The 18,658-nt window shown below is 35.7% G+C and overlaps 3 protein-coding genes across 3 annotated transcripts; 2 read left to right on the forward strand and 1 right to left on the reverse strand.

The window, feature by feature from the left end:
* Positions 1 to 57: 57 nt before the first annotated feature.
* LOC127627987 (GPN-loop GTPase 3) lies at positions 58 to 5,338 on the forward strand. Its single transcript, XM_052104622.1, has 8 exons — positions 58 to 204; positions 413 to 521; positions 1,847 to 2,014; positions 2,156 to 2,280; positions 2,483 to 2,598; positions 2,688 to 2,784; positions 4,200 to 4,328; positions 4,860 to 5,338. The coding sequence occupies exons 1-8, from the start codon at positions 157 to 159 to the stop codon at positions 4,923 to 4,925; spliced, it is 858 nt and encodes a 285-aa protein (XP_051960582.1). The 5' UTR covers positions 58 to 156; the 3' UTR covers positions 4,926 to 5,338.
* A 134-nt stretch (positions 5,339 to 5,472) lies between these two features.
* On the forward strand, positions 5,473 to 9,137 carry LOC127627990 (actin-related protein 2/3 complex subunit 3-B). The gene is made up of 7 exons (XM_052104626.1): positions 5,473 to 5,612; positions 6,050 to 6,149; positions 6,288 to 6,364; positions 6,967 to 7,035; positions 7,136 to 7,262; positions 7,391 to 7,485; positions 8,866 to 9,137. Exons 1-7 carry the CDS (start codon positions 5,607 to 5,609, stop codon positions 8,926 to 8,928), a joined length of 537 nt encoding a protein of 178 aa, XP_051960586.1. The 5' UTR covers positions 5,473 to 5,606; the 3' UTR covers positions 8,929 to 9,137.
* Positions 9,138 to 9,195: 58 nt separating this feature from the next.
* LOC127627991 (ubiquitin-conjugating enzyme E2 G1-like) lies at positions 9,196 to 12,496 on the reverse strand. Its single transcript, XM_052104627.1, has 5 exons — positions 12,280 to 12,496; positions 11,710 to 11,812; positions 11,486 to 11,583; positions 11,225 to 11,403; positions 9,196 to 11,132 (listed from the first exon to the last, which is right to left on the reverse strand). The coding sequence occupies exons 1-5, from the start codon at positions 12,320 to 12,322 to the stop codon at positions 11,046 to 11,048; spliced, it is 510 nt and encodes a 169-aa protein (XP_051960587.1). The 5' UTR covers positions 12,323 to 12,496; the 3' UTR covers positions 9,196 to 11,045.
* Between the last annotated feature and the right edge of the window lie 6,162 nt (positions 12,497 to 18,658).

Raw genomic sequence — 18,658 nt, forward strand, 5'->3', positions numbered from 1 at the left:
ACCGGGCTTCCGTAGGTGACTGAAAACAGCATGGCCACCGTGCGCAGAAGTGTCGATATTGAAACACGAACACATTTCGCAGATAAATAAGCATTTCTTTGGGAAATAAGTGAAAACAACATTATACCTCGCGCTGTATGCGTTGGAGTAGTGACAATGCCTCGCTACGCACAGCTGGTGATGGGTCCTGCAGGAAGTGGAAAGGTAGGCCTACATTTAGTACCAGGATAAATTTGACTAACATAAACTAGATAATCCATAGTAATTCTGCTGTTCTGCTTTATTTTATTTAGAGTGCGCTTATCAATTTTGAAGTACTAAATATTCAACCCATTCTGTTCTGTGTTATGGTGAATTGTTGCGTTCTATGTGGCTTATTGTTGTATTGTTATTATCTTATTGAAATCCTTAGAGTACTTACTGTTCCTCCATGGTAGAGCATTGCCAGGCTCTCAACCGCTCTGTACAGGTGGTGAATCTGGATCCAGCAGCAGAACATTTTGAGTATCCTGTCATGGCAGGTTAGTAATAGATAGATACACACACACACACACACGAGAGAGAGAGAGAGAGAATACATGGTATAGGTACAATGAACATACAGCTCTATATCATATTTGTTCTGTCAGCAACACAACATATAAATGGAGAATTATGCAGCTGACAAAAAAAAAAAAAAAAAAAAAACATTTTAAAGGGATAGTTAACCCACAAATGAATATTCTCTCATCATTGACTGACCCTCATGCTATCCCAGATTTGGATGACTTTCTCTCTTCTGCTGAACACAAATGAAGAATTTTAGAATCATATCTCAGCTCTGTAGGTCCATACAATGCAAGAAAATGGTGACCAGATCTTTGAAGGTCCAAAAAGCATATAAATGTATCATAAAAGTACTCCAGTGGTTAAATCCATGTCTTCTGAAGTCATATGATAGGTGTGGGTGAGAAACATCAATATTTAAGTTATTTTAAAATATCAATTTCAACTTTCACTTTCTTCTTTGATTTTTGGTGATTCACTATTAAAATATTGATATGGTTCTCAAGCACACCTAACATACCACTTTTGAAGACATAGTTTTAACCACTGGAGTTTTATGGATTACTTTTATGCTGCCTTTATGTGCTTTTCGAACCTTAAAAATGTCACCCATTCACTTACATTGTGAGAACCTACAGAGCTGAAATATTGTTCTAAAAATCTTCATTTGAGTTCAGCAGAAGTAAGAAAGTCATACATATCTGAGATGGTATGAGGTGAGTAAATAAGATAATTTAATTTTTTGGGTGACCTATCCCATTCAATAAATCTCAACTATGAAATATTTTGGATTCTTCATAGTAGCAACCCTTTGGCCCTTTGTCATTGAAAATAGCTTTGTACACTCCTGGTATTTTATTTACCAACTTCGTGGTTATCTACCTGAGATGCTTTTCCATGGATGTAACTAAATATGCAAGTCATTCATTCAAAGGAAACACTATCAAATTGTGTTGGTAATAACATTTCAAATTTTGGCCAGGTTAAAATGGCCTAAAAAATATCTGTTCTGAGCCACAAGGCCTACGCATATAAAATAAACAAAAAGCTGAATTTCCTCTAACAAGAATATTGTTGATTGATGTTTTAATTTTCTTAAAGCAGATTATCTTAATGTCCTAAATATGCCCCTGGAAACAATTAGCAAATTATGAAAAATGTAAGAAATAAAATTAAACTCGATGAGTACTCTAGTAATCATTTTGAGTACTGAAATAGAACAAATTAAAGAAATTCTCTAGAGTGGTAATGTACATAAACCAAGCCACTCCCTTATTTAACATAATCTTTAAAAATGCAGATATTCGAGAACTGATCCAGGTGGATGACGTAATGGAGGATGACTCCCTGCGATTTGGCCCTAATGGAGGTCTGGTCTTTTGTATGGAGTACTTTGCCAACAACTTTGACTGGTTGGAAGAGTGTCTTGGTCATGTAGAGGATGATTATATACTCTTTGATTGCCCTGGTAAGATGCTCTACATGTATATAATCAAAAGAACAAGTATGCATGGTATTGTTGTATGTAATCAGTTAAGGATTGTTATTGATTAGGACTGGCATGCCTTTATTGTGGAATGATAAAGAGCACTGCGTTATTTGATTGCAGGTCAGATTGAGTTGTATACTCATCTGCCTGTTATGAAGCAGATTGTGGAGCAGCTACAGCAGTGGGAGTTCCGTGTGTGTGGGATCTTCTTGGTGGATTCTCAATTCATGGTGGAGACCTTCAAGGTAAAATGTATATATTCGGGAAGCTGTTTGTAACAAGGCAGTGACAAATAATTTCAGAAACAACAGTCTCATTGTTTTATAAACTTATGTAACTCACTTATGTTTTAAGATTTTTTATTTGGAACGGTTTCAGCAATTTTGAATTGTATCTTTAAACACTGTTTTGAATAATTTGAATAATCTGTTCAAATTCATTATCTAGTTTATCTCTGGAGTTATGGCAGCCTTGAGCGCTATGGTGATGCTAGAAATCCCCCAAGTTAACATAATGACCAAAATGGATCTACTCAGTCCAAAGGCTAAAAAGGAAATAGAGAAGTATGTTTCTTAGACTTAAATAGGACCAATGTTAAGTCTAGCTAGAAACAACCTGTTCATTTAGATGTGACTGTGTTTATTGTTTACAGGTATCTAGACCCGGATATGTACTCTATGATGGAGGACAACTCTGTAGCTTTGAGAAGCAAGAAGTTCAGCAAATTAACCATGGCCATATGTGGTTTGGTAAGATGGCCAATACAAAGATCAGGCACTGAAAAATTATGTCATTCTTAATAGGTGATGTTGATTAGCCATCATAATCGACAAACCCTATTAGACACAATAATCATGAAAACAAATCCATGAGTAATGTGATATTGCCCCCGTTAACACCTGGCGTGATTTGACCACAAGTAATCAGCGCTAAATATTGTAAACAGGGTTTAAACGATCTAATCACATAAACCACATACGAACATATTCAAAAACATGTGACCACATCACATTTGAGGTTTAAAAGTTAATCCTTCCTGAATGCGTCCCAGACAGCATCGAAGCACCGCCCCTCAACTGTAAATCAACCGCTGCGCTAAAAAAAAAGTAAAGTGTGAAAAAAATTAAAAAGCAAATACATATGCAAGCACAGGATCTTCTTCAGTGTGTCTGATATTATTAATATGTTGTAACACAGATGAGAACCATACACATCTGAAGCTCATCTAACAGGTCCTCCACTAAAATAACAGAGATTCTGCTCAAAATTTTGCATTTGTGCTTAAATTTCAACTGCATCTGGGAGAAACAGTGTGCAGATTTCTTGCACTTTCTTTGTCTTTTATTGCCTTTTTTTTCAGGAAGTAGCACACTGACATAGTGATTGACGTCGTCATGAAATCAGACTCTCCCCTCAAAATTCTAACACAAGTGCACACAGGAGACGTATTTAAGCGACCGGCTGTAAACAGCCATGTGTTGAAGTCCCCGGATGTACTTTATTAGGCAGGCATATGTGGTATCGTTTGAAAGTTTAGAATCTGAAGTTTTCATAGAACACCATAACTTCTGAAATTGTTACATAAAATAACAAAATTAGGCATGAAAACCTATGCATTGCAAATAAGTGTGAATAATCAAACGTAATATATTAGATGTCCAGAACAAAATATGCAGTCTAGCAGGAAAGACATGACAAACTAATCATCTGAAAAATATATTATCAACTATCGATCAAATGTTATATATTATCGCATAGGGCAGGATATCAGCTTCCTAATGACACCTAGATTGAGCTTCTAGTCCACTCAGAGGCAGAGATATTCAGTGAAACAATGGTGGTGGTGCATAAACTGAAAATTATGAATGATCCTATTCAATGAATGCCTATGAATGAGCACATTTCTGAGGTCTGAGATGCCTTAGAGTGCCACCTACATTTCAGGGGGGGGGGGTCTACAGTATGTGTGTATATTGAGCTATACATTTGAGTGTTAAAAATTGCAGGTGGCCACCCAAAAATGCCTGAATTGAAGAGGTTCAGTGGTAAATAAATGGACCCTTCAACATAACAGGCATCTTCTCTTGGAGTTATTGTTTTAATGTTTTGTAGGAACAAGTTTTACAAACGTCCTGTACAAAATAGTTACCACTGCTTTCTTTAGATTGATGACTACAGTATGGTCCGTTTCCTGCCCTTTGATCGCACTGATGAGGAGGGCATCAACATTGTCCTGCAGAACATTGACTTCTCCATACAGTATGGTGAAGACTTGGAGGTTAAAGAGCCCAAGGTGGGTTTCTGCCATATTCTGTAAACTTGTTTTATTCTGTCATTTCTTTGTTAGAAAATCTCAGAATTTATATCTTTTTGTGGCTAATTAATTGTTTAAATAACAACAGTTGTTTTTATGGAAGCCTATTTCCGCCACATAATAATAATCATGCTTTGTTTGGTGCATCAGTATTATTAGATGCAAAGTCATAATTATGAGATTAAAAAGTAAATCTTTTTAGATCAAATGTCAAAATTATGACATGAAAAATGACAAATTATGAGCTACTAAATCGTATTTATGAGATTAAAAAATTAATTATTAAAAAAGGGTAAAATTTATGAGATTAAAAATTTGAATTATGAGAAAGTAATCTCATAATTATTACTTTTTACACTCAAAATTCAAAAAATGTATCTCAAAATCATGACTTTGTTTCTCATAATTTTGATTAACCAAAGTATGATTTTTTTCCCCTCTGTGGCAGAAATGGGCTTCCGTATGTTATATATCAAATAAACATAAAAAAAAAATGATTTCTCTCTCTAGGAAGTTGACGAGGAACCCAGTAACACAAATTTTGACGAGTTTTTCCAAGACAAAGTGGATTCTTGAGTGTGGGAAATGACATTTAAACTTCAGGCAGGACTACTTTAGGATGTGTTTGACTGTTCTGATTCAAGACCATTCAAGAAAGAGTACACAAAAAATATACAAAAATATCTTGGCTCCATTTCATAATGGCATTGTTTGAAGGATTCAACCCTAACCTGTGACTGCTTAGTCTTAACAGAGTTTTATACAATGTTTTCTTTTTTTCTTTCTTTTTTTGAATTTTTATTTATTTTTGCAATAAAAATATTCAAATGACAAATATGGTGTTTTACATTTAGGATTTTGTAATTATTACATTCTGGCCATTTCTTGATAGGCATTTAGAATGTACCTGTGATGCTCAAACATGTTGTCTAAGTAGGAAGCTCACTAGGTTTTGAGACGCAACCGGTGTCATCAGAGTCATTTAGAACAAAAAAAAAACGTGTACTATTTAGAACGTTTCAAAAATAGATCTATTAAAGATGTTCACACAAATTTCGAGGAAATATCAACGGAAACAGCGTCATCAAAGCTGGTGCCCTTTGGCGCCCCCACTGGTCATACTCGGATGTTGCACTGGAATCTTCACCTAAGAAACTTGACTTCCTGTATCGGTGAAGGGTGGGACAGCGGAAGCAGCAGCTCGAAGCGTTGACATTATACATTTTGCCTGCCACATCTGGGACATATTTTACCAGAATGCCGGTAAGAAATTTTGTAATTTAACCGTTTAAATAATAAACGTATTCGTGGGCCTTATGAACAGTTGTGCTGCGTTTTAAAACAAGCCAACTAGAACTTGGTATTGTTAGCAATGCAGCTAACCAATAAAAGCCACCTTACTTCTACAATTTTCCACAAATGTAACATCTTTTCATTTTCCAATATGTATATATTCTATTATGTTTTATGTCATCGTGTGTTATTACTCAAGCTATACATATAAGTGTAGGAAATATGTTGTTTGAAATTAATATTGTTGCATCTGGATGTGATGCAAACAACATCACAACTCTTGTTTTTTTCTCTCTGCTACATTCAGTGTAATCTTGATATATCAGTAGTTTTTAAAGCAATTTTCTTATATCGCAGTAATAATACTAATTGACGCTTGTGTCTTTGAAACCTTCCCATTTGTGCAGGCTTACCACTCAAACCTGATGGATGCAGACACCAAACTGGTGGGGAATATGGCATTACTGCCCCTCAAAACACAGTTTAAGGGGCCTGCTCCTAAAGAAAGTAAGATGCGTGTGTTTGATTTATAAGCATACACTTTTTTTACTTGGCAGTATTGTGAGATGTAGTTCTTCCTTAAATGGCCATCATTAGTGCAGTGTTTTTGACTCATCAGCTGTTTCCTTCCTGTTTCCATTTCAGCCAAAGACACAGATATTATCGAAGAGGCCATCTACTACTTCAAAGCCAATGTTTTCTTTAAGAACTATGAAATTAAGGTAAGGGGCGACTGACTATGAAGCAGGCCATACAGGAAGTGTAGAAAGCCAGAAAATGTGCTTGCGTGTCTTAACATGCATTCTTGTTGAATCTGCTACATGGTTATATTGTTTTGTCCTGGTTCTACACTTTTTGTTTTTAAATAACTTTTATTGCTAAAGAAAATAACTGCATCATAATTGATTTTTAAGTTATTTGGAAACGCTTTTACACATAATGGCCCTTTTTTACTAGTGGTTGACTGACATGAGTTATTTAATGACTGATTGAGTAGAGTATGGCCAAAGGCCAGTATAATGCCAATATATAATTACATTTTCTTATAGGAAATAAGATGTTGCCTACACCAAATTGCCGACTATAAATTAAAAGCTAAAATATTTGAAAACAGAAAATGTGCTTTGTGCACTATCCGTTGACAAAGCTGTTCTGTTACTCGTCCAATCAAACACAGTTATTGGTTGCTTTCAGGTATCTCAAAATGGCCAAATATCAGTCTATGTAATGGTCCAAAACTACTCTTTTATCTTGTCATTTTGAGCTTACAATCAGATTCCTTTATGTTGCTGTGGTTTCTAAATTACTTTAATATTTTTGATAGAATGAGGCTGACCGAACTTTGATCTACATCACTCTTTACATCTCTGAATGCCTCAAGAAGCTCCAAAAGGTATCTATTGAAGCATACATGCTCCATGGTATATTTATAATGACAATGTAATCATTTAACCTTCATAAGTAACTAATTACACCATTATAACTATTTACAGTGTAGTTCAAGGGGCCAAGGAGAGAAAGAGATGTATACACTGGGAATCACCAGCTTACCTATCCCTGGAGAACCTGGCTTTCCCCTGAATGCCATGTATGCTAAACCCTCCAATAAACAGGAGGAAGGTATGGGGCAATATATTTAACACTTCATATGTTTAGGTTGATTGGTCTGCCTTTGATTATGATGAGTTGATTATTTTAATTTTGATTACCGAGCTGAAGTGTGTATATTGTCTTTTTTTTTCAAACAGAAACAATGAGGGCTTACCTGCAGCAAATTCGACAGGAGACAGGACTGAGATTGTGTGACCGTGTATTTGACCCTCAGACAGACAAACCTAGCAAAGTAAGGCAACATTAAATATCAGTCAAATCTAGTTAATTGAGAATTGCAAGAGAAGTAGTGGGTCATACTTTACATCAAAAGACAAACAATATGAAAGCATATTTTTCGATTTTTTTTCAATTACATTATATATCCACCAATCAGCCACAACATTAACCACCTGCCTAATATTGTGTAGGTTCCCCTCGTACCAACCCGCATCTCAGAATAGCATTCAACACAATTGTACAGAGCGGTTATCTGAGTTACCGTACACTTTGTCTGTTCAAATCAGTCTGGCCGTTCTCGGTTAACCTCTCTCATCAACAAGGCGTTTCCGTCCACAGAACTGCCACTCACTGGATGTTTTTTTGTTTTTGGCACCATTCGGAGTAAATTCTAGAGACTGCTGTGGGTCCCAGCAGATCACCAGTTACAGAAATACTCAAACCAGCCCCCTAACAAGAATGCTATTCTAAGATGTGGGTTGGCGCTGTTTTGGTGGCACCAGGGTGACCTACACTATATTAGGCTGGTGGTTTTAATGTTGTGGCTAATTATCTAATCAGCCAATCATGTTGCAGCAGTGTAATGTATAGAATTTCATATACATTACACTGCTGCCACACGATTGGCTGATTAGATAATTGCATGAATAAGTAGATGTACAGGTGTACCTAAAAATTGGCCTGTGTTTGTGTAAATATATATAATATATACAGTTCTGTGCAAAAGTCTTGGGCACGTAATGTTTTACAAAAGCTTTTGTCTTAAGATGGTTATTTATGTCTTCAGCTTTAGTGTGTCAATAGGAAATATAAATGTTAGTCTCCCAAACATTATTTTTGCAAATAGAAAAGATTAGTATAGAAGAACAGGGAACCCTGAACAGATATCATGGCCCCCACAAAGACCAACACTGAACATCGTGAAAACTATTTGTCATTAATTTTGAAGACATCCTCACTATACAACATTTTTCACAAGTGCCTAAAACTTTTGCAGTACTCTGTGTGTGTGTGTGTGTGTGTGTGTGTGTGTATATATATATATAATGATTTTTTTTTAATTTAAGCACATGTTCCCCACAAAGCCTCATTACTGTAATGTAGACATACATTTTTTCGTAATACGGTAATGAAAGTCATCCTGTACAGACAATGTTATATAATTAGCCTACATTAGAGGCAGAATAACAGTACTAACTTTTTTTAATAAATTATGCATTTTATTTTTATATTTTGGGGTGAAATATGACCGACGTATCTTGGCAGTTTTCGTGAGATACACCCTAGTATCAGCTTAAGTGCCTCAATGTTTTTCTTTTCTTCTGAAGTGGTATGTAGAATACTTCAAATTAATTGATGATAATCATAAAAATTCTTATTTTATTTTTTTCAGTGGTGGGTGTGCTTTGTAAAGAAACAGTTCATGAACAAAAGTCTGTCTGCACCTGGCCAGTAAGAAATATCTCCGGATCTCTCTTGGTACTCCTATGTGGGATGCGAATGCCATTTTTTTTGTCTTTTTTTTTTTTTTCTTCAATGTGTGTGTGAATGTGTTTACCCAGATTCTGTAGAAGAATTTTTTTTACTGGTGACATCAAACATATTTGATTTCTGACCTGTCTTGCATCATGTAAAGCAGAAGCAGATAAAATAAAATCTATTAAAGGCAAAGTGTCTCATGTCATTAATCAACACATACTACTTGAAGCAATGGTAAGTTCATGTTAATATATTTATTATCTGTACTTATTAGGCAAAGAGCATAGGAGTTTGTTGCAAGAAAGAAATGTGACATTCCTCCACATTTATTGCTCAAAAATCAATTGCTGCCATAAACCATAAGAGTTGAAGAAAGTTCAATTGTAACACTTTAAAGCCAGTAAATCAAATTAAAATCTGACTAGGACTAAATTGAAAATGTATAACTTATTGCTCAATAGCTTTCGGTCTTCTGAACAATACAATGACACATTCAGTAGTACACAGCACCAAACAAATCATTTCACTTAAGAGTGTTGCCAAACATCTTATGCACTTTTTGAGGATATTGAGGTAACTGCTTTGTGCATGATATAAAGGAATATTCTAGGTTCAATACAAGTCAATAGCATTTTGCCATAAAATTGATTACCACCTAAATTAATTTAAATTAGTCCACCCAGCAAGAATCCGGGTAACAGTGAGGTACTTAAAATGGAAATTAATGGGGCCAATTTGTAGATGTTAAAATACTCAGTTTCAAAAGTATAGCCACAATACATAAACAGTGTGTTAACATTGATTTTAGTGTGATTAAGTCACTTAACCTTTTCTGGGTAGTTATAGTGAATTTTACAACTTCATTGCCATGATGATGCAATGTCAATAAACCCTAAAATGACTGAACTGACACTGAACCCTTGATTCAAAAAAATATTTATAGGACGAGTCAAATATTTTGTGGTAATCAACATTATGCCACAAATGCTGTCGATTGAGCTCATCTTGTATTGAACCTGACATATTCCTTTAAGGCATAAATGACAACACAAAGGCAAGACTAAGAAAAATATAAGGACGAACAGATATGTAAGACAAATGCTACATTTTAATGAGCAATTACATTGAGGCCTTGGGGAACAGAAAGTGAATAAAAAGAGGCTACAGCCATAAATGAGGGGGAAAACATTACATACAAATGACTCGACTGACATAGCTATGGTACAATACATCATATTTACATACACAAAAAATACAGCTTTTGAGCTTAATATTAATACAAAAAATATTCTCTGTCTCTCATGCAAATATCTAACTTTTTGGTTTGTCCAAAAGAGGATTGCAGCTCAAAAATGGATTAGACATTGTGAATGACTTGACATCACTGAATACAATTTTCCTTTCTTACAGGAGAACAACTTAAGGCAGCACAGAAAGAGATGACCCTTGTTGAGAGACACCTATTGTATTGTTTTTTTTTAAGGGAATAGGGCTGTCCAACATGTCAGTGAACAGTAAATCAGCATTTACTGACAATCAACCTCTACCGGTACCATAAATGCAAACAACACTCCAGAATTGCATATAAGACTTTGTTCAAAATTGATGGCTCAGTGGCAGATAAAAAAGCGAGTCAAAACACACGTGTCATGCAATACATTTCATCATAATTAAGATAATAAATAATCCAGACACACTAGAGGGTGGGAGGAAATTGACAATAACAAAATGTGCTAAAATTAACACATTCAGAGAAAATCTAATTATTATACTATGGTTGCTTTGCTTTGATCTCCCTAAGTGTCTCAACCCCAAATAACTGGTGCGAAGTCTGTCGTGAAGTAAAATAAAAATGTCTATGAAAGTTTGTAGTTGATGTATCCAAGGAGGGATTGTTAGAATTTGATTTACGCAATGAAGCATTATCTCACAGAAAATCTGATCCAATATATCATTTGAATCTATTAAATTAATATGAGCTTTTAATATCAACACAGAAATAAATCCAACTGAAATTTCTGTCGAGTTTGACCAAGATATGAAGATGGGAACTGATACCACAGTATATGTACTAGCTTAACAGTGATGAGGCCCCTAGTCGAATGCCATTTCTTGGCTTTTTCTCACGCAGCGGGCAACTTTCCTCTTGAACTCACCATTGGGATCTTCTCTCCACTCTTTCTGCAGGCCAAACACATTACAAAAGTACAGTTACAGTCATTTCTCCAGAGGAGAATAAGCTATTCTAAAAGTGATTTTGTTACTAGACTTACAGCTGCATCCACGTTGGCTGGCGAGTCACCATTGGGGTCGGCTAACATTGAGATCACGCTAATCATGATTGTCTCTACAGTGTGGATGGGGAGCCAACGCTCCTCAGGTTTTTCATAGCCAAATTTGTCCTCTCCTGGTTCATGAAGAATGGAAATGCACACATCTCCATTCTTCGCAACTGTGGTTATGAAGAGATGACGAATAATATCAGTATCAGCCAGCTACAGAAGACGTTACCTAACACTGACAAACGCACTCACCATTAGGATGCCAAATCTCTGTAATAAACTTCATCTTGGGAGGCCGAAGTGGGTAATCATGAGGGAAAATTAGATTTGCCTTAAAAAATCCACCCTCACTACAAACCAAAAAGAGAAAATATGAGTAACTACCTGTTGGACCCATTTCAAAATGAGATTAGTGTTTTGGAGATCACATTAGTCAAGTTGTCATTGATATATATATATTTAGAACTGGTACTTACAACAGAGTGTCCTGTGGGCCGATCACAACAACCTCCCACTGGTAGATATCATCATCATCAATTAGACCAGCAGAAAAACCTTCCACTGGGTTTTTGTTGAGCTCTGTCAAATCAAGTCACAATACAGACATGCATTGTATCCATGCGTTGATGTTTCGTTTCCCAGCTGGCAGATCAATCATTTGTCCATGACACACTAACACGTGTCAGCTGATCCAATGAGCAGTCAAAACTTAGCTTTACCGTTTATACGTTTATTTTAAAGCAAATAACTAAAATAAAAAGTTCGAAGAATATTTTGACGTTTTCTTCGCTGGAAGGCCAAAGCTGTGTGATCAACATGTTCATATCTCACTAACTTATTCAACTAGCATGCTAACAAAACCTTCTGACCTTATTGCTTTACAACTGGAAATACGAAACCAATAAGCTCTTCCATAAACAGACACACTGTCGGTATCGTTACACACCATGTCATTTGTTAAAAGAGCATGCTAAAAATAAGAATATAACAGTAAGAAACATCCTAGAGATGTTTTGTTTTCTTCGTGCTAACAGTTAGCCACCTACCTGCTAGCTGTTTTCGCAAAAGCAGGGCCGATTGCTCAGTCATTTTATTGAAACTAATTTGAACAAAATATAAAATGTCACAGAAATCAATTTAGCAGTCAAAGCGGTTCGACACGCAACTCTTTGGCTACTGGACTCAGTGTATTTGAGATCTACTTCACATGAGCCGACAACAGATACACGTAATACTAACTGGCTGTGTCTCAAATCCCAGTACGCTGCCTACGTAGGGCCATTCAGGCCGAACGCGTTCTTGCGTTAAAAACAAGGGCATCACTTTGCTTTTAAAAGTGTTGGGGACATTTTATTTTATTTTTATTTGATTGCGCTCCAATAGCCTGCATATTTTACACAATTCATTTGATAACTTGATATGTACATCTAAAACTGTCATTACTGGGATTTTGTTAGTAGACAAATACATCAATCAGCTAAATCAACAAATGACAATAAAATGCAAAGTAATCTCTCCAGTAATCAAAATACTTTTTGAATGTAACTGTATTCTAATTACCAATTATTTAAACTGTAACTGTAGTGGAATACCGTTACTTATATTTTAAATATGTAATCCCATTACTCCCCAAGCATGTATTTATATATTGGGGATTAAAAAACATGGAACACATTAAGCCTATTCAGTCATTCTAGCTAGTTTTAAATCAAATCAAATCACTTTATTTTCACTCAACCATATATACAGTAGCTTGTATTGTGTTGTATTGACATTCAGGCTGTCCATTGATAGTCAGTTGCCAGTGTGTTGTTAAGAGAGAATATAATTTATGACAGTCCTGTGTGAGATTAATAAAGTGCATTGCTGATTGAGACATATCCAGCTGCAGACCCGCAGCACCACCAGTTTCAGAACCCCAGCGTCAGAACCTGAAGTGATGGGCGGAGTTATTGACAATGAGACAAGCATGGCGGAGAGTATGGTGAGTTGTGTAACGTTTTTGACATCATGTTGTGAAAAATTATCGCATATATTAAGTTCAGCGTTTATCTGCTAAATATTTAATTTTGTGCATAACTTTATCATCTTAATGAAGCTTGAATATGTTGTCATACTTTACTGTGTTAAAAAAAAAAAATTCTACGGATGGTTCGATACATATTTGCGTGTTGTAAATGAGCCTTGCGGTGACGTTTTGAAGACATCTTGTTAAAGTGTTTGTTCCACGTTCCTCTGTTATATGCATTGTTTGTGAGTTAATGTTACCTTATAGTTGAGGTTTTTTTTTTACGTTGAGATTATTGTGTGGCGCTTTCATCTCATGTAGAGTCATTTCGAATGAATGAAGACCACAAGGAAAAGGCCCGCAACAATCTCCTGGAACAGTCAGAAGCTTCCAGAGAGCCCTTTCTATTTCATTTTGTGTTCAGGGATGACATGGAGTTATTTTAGCAAGAATGTAAGGACAAAATGGGCCTGAGAGTGAATTCCTCATTTGATACATTTTAAGTTTAATTTATACAGGATTGTCATGATAAAATGGGCCTAGGGGTGAATTGGTCATTTGTTGTATATATTTTTGTTTCTTTTAAAATTATGCTGAATTTTCTCTCTTTTTTAGTTTTTTTGACATGTTTTATTTTACATAAAGAAAAATGCATGCTGCACATGTTCTTGTGAAATAAAGTATATTTTATATAAAATGCCCATTAAGTTTCAAGCATTTTTTTTCACCATCATGATCAGGAAGTAACTCTCATAATACAATGAAACGGATAACTATATACAATTATATTACACAAGATCAATGTTTTAAAATGCTTATTGTACTGTACTTTAAATAATCATTATAACATACGTATAAAGTATGATGTTTCGTTAAAAGCAAAGTATTCTCCAAAACGTTAGGTGGCGCTACTCGGTTTAGAACGTAAGCTCCGCCCCTCACTTCAGGTTCTGGCGCTGGGGTTCTGAAACTGGTGGTGCTGCGGGTCTGCAGCTGGATACTATTGGTGCTGATTTATATTGATCGTGAGAGATCAAGAGTTCATGTCTGATCGCTTGGGGTTGGTGGAGGAGTAATTAGGCCAGGAAAATTTAAATTAAAACAACCAATCAAAGAGTGTAAATTTGACTCTTATGGCGCATTACCCCTTGGTGATTTCTTTGTGCATTTGTTTCTTTTCTTTTTAGCCGACGGTGGCTGCTGGGTGCCTTCACGGTGTGGACGGCTGTGAAGTGTTGCCTGGGATTGCTTTGCAATTTAACTGGAATGGATGGAGCGCGCTATGTGGCATGTTTAGAGCATGCGCCTGGATGCAAGAGAGAAGATCGCTCCCCGCTGTCACACAACGGCATTGATAACAGGCCCAACAAGCACTCATCATAACGTCTGAAATAACAAAATCCATCGTAACTTATTAAAACACACACAAACAAAATGGAAACTCCTGCTCAAGAACTGGATATGTTTATTTTGTATTAGACACTTACCTGACGAAAGATATTTCAATAAGTGTGGAGACAAAATTGGCAAAGGCAAAAAGTGGTAGGGACATGTCCTATCCGTCACACCCATAAATGACACGTACGTTTAAAAAGTGTAACACAATGGTCAAAGGCATCTAGCGCATGTTTGTTTATTGAAAAACGGCTGCTTATGGGCACCAAAGGAGCGTATGCTACAATGCTGTTTAGGCAACATAGGCACGTTTCGATGCATTTGGACATGATGCCCCAAAACTGCTGCACGCGCGCGTGATACCCCAACAATGATGGGCCAGCTGACTAGGTTTTGAGACACGGCCCAAGCCAGCAGGTACAGACACCCATCAATTTTGTTGATGTTACTGCTGAAAATCTATTTAGTCTCATAAGCAGAAACAAACTTCTATTTAAATGTCCAATAAGTGTCCAATGTTTTTAACTATTATAGGCCTATATGTTAATAAATATATATGGTAAATAAGTTTCCATTTGTTAACAACATTAGTTAACATGACCTAACAATGAACAATTGCATTTTTATTTAATTATCTAAGATTAATAAATGCTGTAAAAAAGATATTGTTCAAGGTTAGTTTATGATACCTATTGCATTAAGTAATGTTAACGAATGGAACATTAATGCAAATGATTCATGTTACCAAATATATTAATAGCATACTGTAAATATATTTTTTATTTTTAAAGTAGCCTAAGTTATAAAGCCTAGAATCTTTTCCCTACAATCTTATGAATGTCTACACATATAGTGACAATCTATGAAATTAAAATGAAGAGTATATAGCCAGTGCTTAAGTGCTCAGATTTAATTAGCAGAAATCATATCAAAACAGCTTCCCATCAAATGATTAAGTGCAGGTCTGGTGGGTCTACATTAGAATTGTATATATCTGCTGCATAATGACTTGTTAAATGCAATGACAAATAAATACACAAGGTGGCATACGCTGCTCACGTGGAATGTGTCCCCAAACATCCCTCGGATACACTGTAAAAAAAATTATTTTTGAAAAGTGGAGAGAATTGAGAATTACATTAACATTGGCTCAATCAGAAAGTATCTGTTGAGTCAATGCTAAAAGACTGTTGCTGCAACAGAGAATATTCAACTCATAGAATTTTAATTGCGTCAACTGAAAAATGTCAATGCAACAAATCAGCTTTAGAGGTCTAAAAATGTTTACAGTGTAAGGAACACTTTGTAGAAGGGTTTTTGTGGTTTAGCTATCGTTTTAGTTAATATACTGTATCAAGTTTTAATAAATGTTTATTAATTTATTCAAATATCTTAACACAACAAACCTGAGCTTTAACCATCCCTTCAAATGAGCCTGTGAATTAGTGTGGATTCACAATGCCTGGCCCATCCTTTATTTTGAGAGCTTTACAATCAGTCTGACATGCCAGATTCTTACATTTGCTTTTTTGCAGAACCATAAAAGGCAAACATTTGGCTCACAGCCCATAGGCTGATACCAAACATAGACTGAATATGGGAAAGAGTTGTTAGCAACTCCATTCCACATCTGAGAAACTCAAACAAGGGGATAGTTTTCTGAATAAACAGCCACTCTCAGGTGACAAAAGCAGGACTTTGTGTACAGTTCCTGCATGTTTTCTCTGTTGGCACACACGCTGTTGAAGGGTGTACCTCCCAGATCTGTCTGTCTGACTCTAAGGTTACCAGTGATTTGTCATATACCTTATCTTTTGTTGATATACTTTAGCGTTGCAACAGTCACCATACTGTCTTACACAGAGAAAAGATGGTACATTGAAATAAAGAGTGTCTATGTTTAATCTTTCGGAAAGATCTGACTCTTCTCATGAACTGCGGGGTGCCTTGTCACTGATACAAACAATCCAACTCATAACATTTAAATCAGAACAGGCCGACTGCATAAACCAGCAGAAAGTAACACTAACAATTTCTTTCTATTTCATGTAATGCACAGATCAAAAAATCCTAATAATTGTAAGTAATTTCCTTATTGTCATTTGCAAATTCTAGTTGTTAAATAGCATTTCTGAATGTTAGAACATCTAAAACCTCTTAGTTTAATTAGCAGCACTCTTTGAAGTTTCATGTAGCTAATTGGACCCATTACAGACAGTGGCAGAAGACATAAAATGCATACCGGTTAAATACGGTTGGGCAAAACGACTTCACACGTCATTGCACAGCATTGAGATGCTGACCAAGCTACTCTTTTCCCTAGAGCCTACTGCAATTAATGTGTCAGTCATGAGGTGTGAAGAATAGGCTATTACTGGCTCAGATGACCTTTTAGTGAATAAAAATACAGTACAAAAGGGAACAATTCTGGTTTTAGCCAAAATTGTTTTAGTTATTTTTGGTGTAGTTGATTTTCAGAGTGTGATTTTCATTCATTCTTGTAAAGGTTGTAATTAGGATATCTTTTTATTAAATGTTACTTTGGGAATCAAACCCAGAAAATTCTGTACATCCCTGTAGCACCTGTTTAGGCAACGCATTCAGTTAGTTCACTTTCATTGTATGGTAAAAGATGCTCTGAAAGTCAATAATTACTGAGACTGATCTCATTTTGAGTTCCACAGAAGAAAGAAATTCAAACCGGTTTGGAACATGAGGTTGAGTAAATAATGAAAAAACATTTATTTTTTGGGTGAATTGTGCCTGTAATATTATTTGAAATGGCCAATCTTGAATCTTAATCAGGCAGCATACCTGAACCACCTCACCTCTTGTCTTTATTTTAATCCAGAATAATGTGTATTCATCAACAAGTGGCGTAAATGACTTTTACAGAACTATGCCAAATAATCATTGCAATTTTATATTCTCCAAAGTATTTAGCTCTTTCTTGTAGTTTCAACTATTGATCTTTAGGAAAACAACATGACAGGTTAGTGTGTGTGTGTTTGTAAGACTTTGATAGCATTCCTAGAAGAAGAAAAAACATTGATTGCATTCTCTTTATAGTTTACTGCCAAATTGTTAACAACTTGGATTTATTACCAATGCAGGCGGGAAGGTATAAGGTAATTCTTTAGTCTCCTCCATTCAGTTATGAATGTTCTTGAGGGTGGAAAGCACCCTCAAGCTCCCCCTCTCTCTTTCAGTCTCACACACACTCACACATGGGCACACATGCACACACAGAAATTCGCAAGCAACAGAGCCTTGAAGTCGACAGACCCCTGCGACTCAATAAAAACAGTTGCTTATCACTTAGGTTGAAATCATTAAAACTAATTTTTTAACCACTACACAGATTTCATATTAGCAAACTATAGTTTTGGCAAGTTGTTTAGAGCATCTACTTTGTGCATGACACAACACTTGTTTACAGACAAAGTTAACTGTGCCTTTAAGCAACTTGGAAAATTCCAGAAAATGATGACAAGCCTTTAGGCAATTAGTCAATTAGCTTCTGATAGGCTAATTGGAGTCAATTGCAGGTGTACATTTGGATGTGTTTAAGGCCTACCTTCAAACTCAGTGCCTCTTTGCTTGACATCAGGGGAAAATCAAAAGAAATCAGCCAAGGCCTCAGAAAAATAATAATAAATAAATTGTGGACCACAACAAGTCTGGTTCATACTTGGGAGCAATTACATTGAGGTCTATGAAGTGACTTTACACCAAAGTGTTTTTCACACATGTTTTTGCTTCACCAATAATGTTTTAAGCAACAAGAAATATTTGAAAACTGTCAATTTTTGAAGAGACACTGAATGTCTCATTTCCTTTCATTAAATATTACCTTATCGTTTACAAATATCAGAGACTCCAGTTACTGAACTAATTTAATTTCACCAAGAAAACACTTAGACCTAAAGATAAATGAGCCCTTTTATTACTTTCTGCTATCTAAGCAACAGCAAGCTTTTTTTCTCTCTTCCAAATACATGTTTTCAATGTTTATTTTGCAC

This window comes from Xyrauchen texanus, chromosome 34 (assembly GCF_025860055.1).
Source record: "Xyrauchen texanus isolate HMW12.3.18 chromosome 34, RBS_HiC_50CHRs, whole genome shotgun sequence".
NCBI lineage: Eukaryota > Metazoa > Chordata > Actinopteri > Cypriniformes > Catostomidae > Xyrauchen > Xyrauchen texanus.

What these genes read in the sequence shown, in the direction of transcription:
- LOC127627990 (XM_052104626.1), top strand. An exon ending in GGGGCCTGCTCCTAAAGAAA is followed by an intron (nt 6,150 to 6,287) that starts GTAAGATGCGTG and finishes TTTCCATTTCAG; the next exon opens with CCAAAGACACAGATATTATC. An exon ending in CTCCAATAAACAGGAGGAAG is followed by an intron (nt 7,263 to 7,390) that starts GTATGGGGCAAT and finishes TTTTTCAAACAG; the next exon opens with AAACAATGAGGGCTTACCTG.
- LOC127627991 (XM_052104627.1), bottom strand. Translation starts at nt 12,322, where the DNA reads ATGACTGAGCAATCGGCCCTGCTTTTGCGAAAACAGCTAGCAG. An exon ending in TTTGCGAAAACAGCTAGCAG is followed by an intron (nt 11,813 to 12,279) that starts GTAGGTGGCTAA and finishes TTGATTTGACAG; the next exon opens with AGCTCAACAAAAACCCAGTG. An exon ending in GGCCCACAGGACACTCTGTT is followed by an intron (nt 11,584 to 11,709) that starts GTAAGTACCAGT and finishes TTTGGTTTGTAG; the next exon opens with TGAGGGTGGATTTTTTAAGG.
- LOC127627987 (XM_052104622.1), top strand. Translation starts at nt 157, where the DNA reads ATGCCTCGCTACGCACAGCTGGTGATGGGTCCTGCAGGAAGTGGAAAG. An exon ending in TATACTCTTTGATTGCCCTG is followed by an intron (nt 2,015 to 2,155) that starts GTAAGATGCTCT and finishes ATTTGATTGCAG; the next exon opens with GTCAGATTGAGTTGTATACT. An exon ending in GCTAAAAAGGAAATAGAGAA is followed by an intron (nt 2,599 to 2,687) that starts GTATGTTTCTTA and finishes TATTGTTTACAG; the next exon opens with GTATCTAGACCCGGATATGT.